This window comes from Penaeus japonicus, unplaced genomic scaffold (assembly GCF_977035675.1).
Source record: "Penaeus japonicus unplaced genomic scaffold, GWHDUDI00000001_assembly GWHDUDI00000014, whole genome shotgun sequence".
NCBI lineage: Eukaryota > Metazoa > Arthropoda > Malacostraca > Decapoda > Penaeidae > Penaeus > Penaeus japonicus.
The window spans coordinates 8,267,038-8,277,037 of NW_028234416.1; the positions used below are offsets into that span (position 1 = coordinate 8,267,038).

General features: G+C 37.9%; 2 protein-coding genes across 3 annotated transcripts in view; both read right to left on the reverse strand.

Moving 5' to 3' along the window:
- LOC122246287 (putative cytochrome P450 49a1) overlaps positions 1-6,961 on the reverse strand; it is a 14,648-nt gene extending 7,687 nt beyond the window's left edge. Inside the window, exons 1-3 of the mRNA XM_086543880.1 lie at positions 6,833-6,961; positions 1,171-1,378; positions 67-304 (exon numbers count right to left, since the gene is read on the reverse strand). Coding sequence (XP_086400006.1) covers positions 67-304; positions 1,171-1,348 — 416 coding nt within the window. The 5' untranslated portion in view covers positions 1,349-1,378; positions 6,833-6,961. The remainder of the gene's footprint in view (positions 1-66; positions 305-1,170; positions 1,379-6,832) is intronic.
- An 825-nt stretch (positions 6,962-7,786) lies between these two features.
- LOC122246286 (uncharacterized) overlaps positions 7,787-10,000 on the reverse strand; it is a 6,470-nt gene continuing 4,256 nt past the window's right edge. For both annotated transcript variants that reach the window (XM_043004780.2, XM_043004781.2), the window contains exons 3-6: positions 9,873-10,000; positions 9,375-9,695; positions 9,117-9,257; positions 7,787-8,339 (exon numbers count right to left, since the gene is read on the reverse strand). The exon at positions 9,873-10,000 is cut by the window's right edge and continues 13 nt beyond it. In XM_043004780.2, coding sequence (XP_042860714.2) covers positions 8,133-8,339; positions 9,117-9,257; positions 9,375-9,695; positions 9,873-10,000 — 797 coding nt within the window. In that variant the 3' untranslated portion in view covers positions 7,787-8,132. The remainder of the gene's footprint in view (positions 8,340-9,116; positions 9,258-9,374; positions 9,696-9,872) is intronic.

Sequence of the window (10,000 nt, forward strand, 5' to 3'; positions counted from 1 at the left end):
TCACTTAATATGCGTATCTGAATAACAACGAATAACAATGAAAATCCCACTAAATATCAAACTTACTCGGTGAGAATCCCCGTCTGATTCTTCTTGAAGAAATCGTTCTGTTGTCGCACCTTCTCCAGCGACGTCAGGAATGGGCGGACGGGATTCTCCTGCGTGGCCCTCATCAGTCGCTCGATGTCCTTCGGCTGCGAGAGGTACACCAGGTCTCCTTGGCCAGGGAGGCGGAGGCGGAAGGTCGGACCGAACTCCTTGAAGTAGGAACTCCAGAGGCGTGGGAGGCGCTCGAAGTCGAAAGCTTTTTTTTTAGGGGGAGGGTGGTAGAGGAGTGAGTGAGTGAGTGAGGAGGGAGTTGGGGGATGGAGGGGAGGTGTAAGGGTGGGGAATGGGGCGGTATGAGGGTGGGTGGATGGGGGAGTGGTTGCCGGAATGAATGGGGTGGATGGGGTTAAGGGTTAAAGAAAGTGTGAAAGAGAGAGAGGGGGGGGGAGGGTTATTACGAAGTAAAGGTTGGTAAAGCTGTCGGGGCGTTATAAGGGCTGGGATGATCCTGGATGTAGTTATCAGTGTGATGATATAATAATACTGGTGATAATGGTGACGAAGATGAGGATAATGACAATGATAATAATTGTTAACGATAATAGTGATAATGATAACATGTCATACACACACAGAGACTGCTATCACCAATAGTAATTATAATGATAATATTTATAACAGCGATAATACTAATAGTGATGATAATAACAACAATAACGATAATAGCAGTAATAATGATAAAAAATAATAATGATGATACTGATAATAACGATGATGATGGTGATCATAATACTGATAATGATGATAATAATCATGATATCAATAACAATTATATTTAAATTGATAACAATAATAATAACAACAATAATATATATATATATATATATATATATATATATATATATATATATATATATATGTGTGTGTGTGTGTGTGTATATCTACAAAAAATATATGTGTGTTCGTGTGTGTGTTTGTTTGTATGTGTGTGTGTGTACGTTGTGTGTGTGTGTGTACGTTGTGTGTGTGCGTGTATATGAGTGTGTCTGTATCTTTGAGTGTGTGTTATACACATGCATGTATTCTCTCCCCCCCCCCCTCCCCTCCCGCCGCGAGACCCACCCGGGTGAGCGAGCATGGCCGGCAGCGACCCCAGCAGCGGCCAGCGCCTCGGGCCTGGGAGCGCCTCGAAGGGCATCGGCTCAGCGTCCTCCGCCGCCGCCGCCTGTGACGCCGCCCCTCGCGACCAAGGGCGAAGGAGCGGCCGCAGGAGCGAAGGATTCCGGAGCAAGTGTCCCATCTTCTTGCTCCTGTCTGCAGTCCGCGCTGTCTGCAATTAATGCCATTTACAATCATTACTGTCTTTATCACTCTATATTAATGATTACTGTTATCCGTCTTTTGCAATTACCCTCATCATCAATTTATGACAATCAATATCACTAGCAAGCAATAGTTATTATTGATGGTACCAATTTATGGAAGCTATCATTTTTTATTTGTATGAATTATCATTACAGTCAATCTATCATATTTTTTTCTATGTCTGACGTCTGAGTACATTGGCTAAGTCTCCTTATTAACTATTCACATGGACATCAAATGATATCAAATATCACACACACATATATATGTATATGTATATGTATATATATATACATATAAATGAATATAATATATATATATATGTATATATGTATATATATGATTATATACACATATACATATATAAATACAAATTTTACCTCCTTGACCTTGCCTCGAACTCGGGTGAGAATCCCGGCTCCTAACCATTATACTAGTGTAATGGTTAGGAGCCGGGATTCTCACTCTGAGGACCCGAGTTCGAGTCAAGGTCAGGGAGGTAAAATTTGTATTCCTATATTAAAATGCGTTACTACATTCTACCACTTTTCTCACACACACACACACACACACACACATATATATATATATATATATATATATATATATATATGTATATTTATATACATGTATATACATATATATTCATATATATGTATATATATATATATATATATATATATATATATATATATATATATATATATATGTGTGTGTGTGTGTGTGTATGTATATACATTAAACGGCAAGTGACATTTAGCAAAAACAATAGATTATCGAATTATCGAAACAATAGATTATCTTGATCTATAACTGTGCCTATAATCATATGTTACAAAACGATTGTAAAAAAAAATTGTTCAAACATTTTCCTAATCAATCTTAAGTTTTGTTAAAAGGAGGTTTTAGAATCCTGCAGGCTATCTGGTTGCAAAATTAATTGGTTGCTTAAGATAATTTAAGTGGTCGGGTGAGTAGTAGAATAGTAGAAGAGAATAATGATGATAATGATAATATAGATTATTATGATGATATCAATAATTATAATAATAATGATTATAATAATAATGATGGTAATAATAATGACAGTATTAATAATGATAAAAAAACAACAATGATGTTAATAATAGCAATGAAAATAATTTTAACAATAATGACAATAATGATGATGATAATGATAATAATAACAACGGATAAATAAATAAAGGATTTGTGCAAAATTACGACCCTTTCCCACTCCCTTCGCATCCTACGTTACACAATAATAACAATGATAATAACTGATAATAATGACAATAATACCAATGATAATAATGATGACAATAATACCAATGGTAGTAATAATGACAATAATACCAATAATAATAATAATGACAACAAAACAATAGTATTGATAGTAATTATTATACCAATAATGATGATAATAATACCACTGATGACCATAATGATAATGATAACACTGATAATAATAATGATATAAAAAATAACACCTAGAACAGACACAATTTACACCAAACAGAATGTGAATGACTCCCCAACACTGACTTCGATTCTTCAGAAATTCCTAAGAATTACCACAAGACTGCCAGGGACGCGATTCTAGTCCCTATTGCCTTCACACAAACACACACAATCCTTTCCACGTGTCAGTGTGTTGCGTCATCTCACTTGTGGCCACGTCTGGGATTGTGCAGAGTGCCATCTGCTGTTGCTAGTCTTAACGTTGTCATAATTGCTATTGTTATTTTCATTATGATTATCCGTGTTCTTACGTCTATTGTAGCTATGATTAACATTACTGTTACTATTGTTTTTGTTTGTATTATCATTGTAATTTAAGCCAATTATCAGTGTCATAATTTCTATGATCATTCTGATCGTTATCGCTATTATCATTGTTATTGTTGGTGCATTATCATTACCGTTATCATTGCTATAATTATCATTATCATTCATCATTCTCATCATTGTAATCATTATATGCTGATCTTCTTTAGTATCATTTTCATCGTTATCAACATTAGTAATATCAATATCATCATCATAACTCTGATTATCATTATTGTTAATCATCCTCAGCATTTATGATTATCATCACTATCAGTATCATCATCACTTTTTTATCATAACGAATGGTAATAAATAGTAGTATTATCATTACCATCATCGTTCGTAGCAGTACCATTAATACTACAGGGTGGGGCAGAACCGACTGAGCAGTTTTGAGGAGATATAAAAAAGTGATGGAGGTACATAGAGAAGAAAGTTTATTATTCTCAAGGTTAGCATAACATACCTTGTAGAATCCTTATGTTCTGAAAATAATGTCAGCAAGATGGCGGCCGTTAGCTGCAACACACTGTTGGAGTCGTTCTCTGAAGTTTCCTACAGCACGTTCACACATACTACATGGTATGGCATTAACTTCTTCAATAATCTGTGGTAGGGTGTGAGGGCGACTTTTGAACACCCTTTTCATTCAGATGAGGGGTGATTTAGGGTGGCCTGCGCGGTCACCTGATTTGAGCATTTGCGACTTCTTTCTTTGGGGATATCTGAAAGATAGGGTATTCAAAAGTCGCCCTCACACCCTACCACAGCAAAGGGAGCGGATTATTGAAGAGATTAACGCCATACCCCGCAGTATGTGTGAATGTGCTGTAGGAAACTTCAGAGAATGACTCCAACAGTGTGTTGCAACTAACGGCCGCCATATTGCTGACATTATTTTCAGAACATAAGGATTCTACATGGTATGTTATGCTAACCTTGAGAATAATAAACTTTCTTCTCTATGTACCTCCATTACTTTTTATATCTCCTCAAAACTGCTCAGTCGGTTCTGCCCCGCCCTGTATTAGCACTATTGCTACCAATCTAGATTATTAGTTATGCCACTATCATCCTTATGGTTATTTTCATATTCATTAATTATGGAAACTTTTTATAACCTTATAATCTATTATTATCATAAACGTCATCACAATTATCACCAATACTTCTTTCGAGCAGCTGTCGTAATTACCGAGTGATAAAGTATATATTCATATTATCTACATGTTAACTCAGTTATTGCGAGATAATTTGCTGTTATTCACACTGATATGGTTAAGTTTCTCTAAAACGAATTCGTTTAACGAGCTGTCGGTCTGATAATTCCCGGCCAAGCGATGGTCTTGCGCTAAGCTCTGGTGGCATGGCAGGTTGCACGTATTGTCGGCGAAGAATCCTTGTGTTTGTTTGTCGTTTGGTCGTATTACGAGATAGCTGTCGTTGACGCCTGTTGTTCTCGGGATCAGGAAAGGCGATTGGGTAAAAGTCGTCCACTTAATAGCTTAATTTTGATCCTTATGGTAGTATCACACTACCTACGCCCCTGAAGTCTAGTGACAGGGGAACGAGAACCCATCCTTCTCCTCTAGATAGGGATTTTGAGGCCGTGTGGGTGTTCCTTCGCCAATCAGTGGTTATCCTTTGCAGGTACATATCCTGTTTCCTACTCCTGAAGTTGCAAGCTTATGTTGTTGACTTGCTTGTTGACTTAGTCTACGGCCCAACCCATCGACAGCGAAATACCCGCAACGCCCTCTGGTTCCGGGGGTTCTCTGGGATTCGGGCGTGGATATGCTCACCCTGCTACATGGAGACTGGGGCGGCTGCAATCCTTCTGCAATCCTGGATGAATATCAGAATCAAGGAATTCCAAAGGAGGAAGCCAGGCTGCTGGATCCAGAATACAGGTTCTCTTGGGCGTAGGATACACCTGCAGTCTGTATCCACCTGTTGCTGTTAGTTGCTCCAATTGGTCGATCAGGTTAGCGAATGAGGTCATCGAGAGCAATGACTGATAGGTCATCGCAGGTCGTCACGTGACACTGGTTAGAATACCCTTGCCTTGTTTCTCACTTGACCTTGTTTCAAATACATTGCCGTAGATATTAATCACTTCAGTAAAATAAGACTTATTGAAGAAGCCATTAAGTTTATCGACACGTGTATATATTTCAAACTAGTTTTTTGCAGAGATGTTTATCTGTACCACGTGACATAAACAACCTCAGTAGCATTCCCGTTATCTTATCTGTATCTTATCAGATGCAACTGTTATATGTTCGTGTTCCTGAAAACAGCCTATTGACGGAAACTAATTAAGTCTGTTCAAGTCTATTTAAGACCAATTATTCTAGTCTACCTAAGACTAATTAAGTAAGTCTAATTTTAATTAACTAAGTCTAAGGCTAATATAAGGACTATAAGTTTAGCTAATCAAAGTCTAATAAAGAATGATAACGATATAAGAAACTAGGGCAGTAAGAAAAGAAATGCAAAGTAAAATACACCTCTTGTGTTTATTTTGGAAGCAGTATTTCATTTTTATTATTCTCAAACTACTAATTCTATTATCATTATCATTATTATTACTATTCGCATTGTCATTATCATCACTGTCATTATCATGTTATCATCATTTTCATGTGACTGTTATTATAATTAACATTATTGTTATTATCATTGATATTATCCCTATTATTACTATCATTATCATCATTATTTTCATCCTTATCATTATCCTTATCGTATCATTATTATTAGTATTATAATTGCTGTTGTTATTATTATTATTACTGTCATCATAATTACCATTATATCTATTATCATCATTTCTATCATCTCCATCATTATGTTATTATCATCAATTAAATTATTATTACCATCATTACTATTATCAATAGCAACATAATTATTGTTAAACTATGACTGTCATCACTATTATCATTACTGTCATTATCATTATCATCATTACAATTATCATCGTTATCCTAGTCGTCATTCTAAATCCTTCTTTCATGTAAAGGTAGTCATACATAAAAGCACTTATTCAGTCATTATAGCAATTATGGACCTTACCCTGCTACAATAGAAACCTGTATTTAAAACAAGTATTAAACGACCTGTGGACAACACTGGACACTTCCCTTTATAAAACAAAGATTCAAAATGTTGAACTTGGCTCTAGTTTTGGGGTTTGTTACGCGTTCCGTGAGACTAAATGTCAAATAAGTATCCCACCCTCTCGTTCCCATTACATGTACCTTTCTCTCCTGTTTACGATTTTGTCCTTTTTATCAGAACGTTCCCATTAGTTATTGCAATTATGAAAGTTATATTTATATTCATCTTTCCATGCCTATGTAAGTTTTGTTTTGTTTGAACCCCTACAATAGTCTTGAACGTGTGTCTTATTCATGCAGAACCAAATCGATCTTTGATGTAAAGCTTTAGCTGTCAGTCAAGACGCCATGCTCATTTCCTTTCGTGTTCTCATCACACAAAAACAAAATGACTCCCCAAAGCATACAAATCATAACATTAATAATAAACCTTACTAATGATAACACAATTAAAAACAAAAACTCACTCTTCCTTGTATTCTAAGCTCTTGCCACAAACGCACACCCACACGCTGACACTGAGAATGTATCTGAGTGTGTGAAGGCACTTCTTCTCCTGATCTAGCCACGTTCAAGGTCGTGTCTGGGTTTGGAAAGATGCCAGTGGTACAGGGCCGTTATTTTATGCGTTTATCGTCTTGATTAATTAGTTTTGTTAAATAATTCTCTGTATATGCACGAAGGTACTTTGTTGTCTTCTTACTGGTGTACTGGTTGGCGATAAGTAAACTTATTTGCATTTTGTTGTATAATACTTTCTTCATCTGTGTTTGATCTATTATTGCATAGAACATAAAGACACGTTATAAAAGAAAGAGAGAAAACGTAAATGAGTTATATATTAAATGGATGGTAAGATAGATAAATAATTGTACAAATTAATGAAATAAACATGGTCTGGCACCTCACATGACTTTAGTTCTCTCGTCGTGTAATGAATGAATATACATATACATATATATATATATATATATATATATATATATATATATATATGTGTGTGTGTGTGTGTGTGTGTGTGTGTGTGTGTGTGTAGGTATGTACAATATATGGTATAAGGAAACATCTCAAATAGATAAATAAAACGTCTTGGCACCTCACCAAAACTTTCGACGACCTTGGCTTTTGAAAGGCAATTTAGCGCACAAAAGTTTTCTTATAAATCATATCTACTTAAGATAACGAAATAGGGATTAACTGATTTCTAAAAATTACCGATTAGCGTTAGCAATTACTCAAAGAATCATGAAACTAATACAAAAATAATATGGCTAAATCAAAGAAAATGGAGAAGACACAATTATCAGGAAGACTAAAATATTTTTGATATAAGGTTGTTATTTTTTCGTAACTGATGAAAATTACTGTTCTTGCATGATACCGTAACCCTGATTAATGTTAAGGAAGAAATCTGAAAACACTTTAATGATGAAGACTTTATTCATCAATGGTGATTAAACATATCCAATAACATTTTTGTAACGCTTGGAAAAGAGCCTAACTGATAACATAGGAACAGAAATAACACAAAAAGCTTTCAATACACACAATGCACAGAAAGAAACGACCACATGGATGTACACACCCGCACAAGGAACGAAGGATTCCTCATGACAAATCTCTGTGTAATTATTTTGTTTATATTCAACAAATTCCTTTGACTACGGAGCCTGGAGGAACAGCCCTGATTCGAAGACTAACCCTCGGAAGCGATGGGAAAACACGACACCATAGATACACACCACACAATCTCTCTCAAAGACTTCTCTAGAAATCACCATAAAAGAAAGGGATGTTGGGGAAAGCGAAAGGGAAATGGCCCGAGCCGAAGATGTTCTGCTGCTGACGGCGCAGTTGCTGTTGTAGGTTCTGCTGCTGTCTTCGGAAACTCTCTTGCTGACGGAAGAGTTGCTCGTGGAGCTGCTGCTGCTGTCTGTGGAGGTTCTGCTGGAGTTCCTGCTGTTCCTTTTCGAGCTGGGGAGAAAAGAGCTGATCTTGAGGACAAGTTTGAGACATGGGGGGGCAGAGCGAGGTTAAAACACTCCGTTTGCTTTCCTCGATCCACTAAACAGAGGAAATGCTACAAAAATAGGAAGAATGTGCTATGGTCATCTTTTTTTTTTTATTATTATTATTTTTTTTTTTAGATACTCAAAAAGAGTGATGATATATTATGACAGGGATGTTTATTATTGTTATGATCATTTTATTTGTATCATTATTGCTATTATCATCATTATTAACATTATATATATATATTTAGTTATTTATTGATTCTGTTATTATCATCAATATTACCATTATGACAATGATTATGATCATTGTTAACATTACTAATTATTATCACTGTCATTATCATTATTATTAAGTTCTTTTTCAGTGTCTAATTTAGAAATCAGAGAATTGGCGACAAACCCGTTTGAAAAGCCTGCACACTTTCACTATAAACATTCTCAAGGATAGAGCATAAGGTTGTTACAAAAATCTAAGCCTTTTCAAAATGCCATTGCATGTGTTTGCCAATCAATCAATCGTGTTTATAAAAAGCGAGACTGTTGGCTGTCTGTGATTGTTGAAATAAAAAATATATATATAAGCACTTTGTAAATGTGCTGTGCTTTTGTGTTGCGTGCTAGGTGCTCTTCTGGCGCATGCAAATGTCTGGTGTGCTTTCGTGTGGAATTCTAAAACATCCGGGCAAGTGTAAATAAGAATATGCTTGAGTCAGCCTCCGCTGAAACCAGCTGTCACCTGTGCAACCAGCTGTCGATGGCTCTCCTGTTGGCGGGTGACAGCTTCCTTGCAGGGCCCGAGAGCTGCAACAGGGTCAGTCACGAAGTCCTGCTTCGAGTCTGCCTCCACCGTGCCATTAGGGTACTCGCTGTAGTTGATCTGCGGAGGAAGGGCTTGGCATCAGTCTACCCACGACCTCCCCGTCCATCGGTGTTGCAAAATAGCACAGCAACTGATACCCAAGTCCAGCGAAGACTCATCGCCGCCGCCACCTACTTTGACGGTGCGACCCTGCTGGTCCACGTAGGAGCAGAGGCCGGTCGTGATGCCGTCCTGGCTCACCACCAGGATCTGGGCCCCGAAGTCTCCCGAGGAAACCTGGAACACCCCGCTTCCTTGCGAGGGGAAGCTGCTGCCGAGGTACGAGGACCCCTGGAAGGAGCCGGGTCCTTGGTTGGGGGAGAAGCCGCCCCAGGACGAGGAACCCTGGATGACGCCGTGGCCTGGGAAGGCGTCGCCGGAGTCTACCGCGAAGCCGCCGTCGGCCCCAAACGTCGCTCCCTGGGGATCGGGACCGCCGAACGCGCCGAACAGGTCCTGAGTGAAACCGCAAGAGGTCACGGAAGAGAAACAACGAAACCGGAAAAAATAATATATATATGGACCAGAAGATTATTAGAACTAAGTTAATAAGTGCATGATGCAGCATGCTGAGAAATATGCAAGCATGGGTGCGCGTGCGTATGCGTATGCAAGTTCCAGTCGGGACCTTACATTTCTTAGTTGGTTCTCGAGCTGCCCCTGTCCAGCCTTCACCTGATTCTGGCAAATGCGGAGGGCGGCCTTGGGGTCAGCCACGAAGGATTCCCTCGCCTTGGCCTCCAACGTCCCATCAGGATATT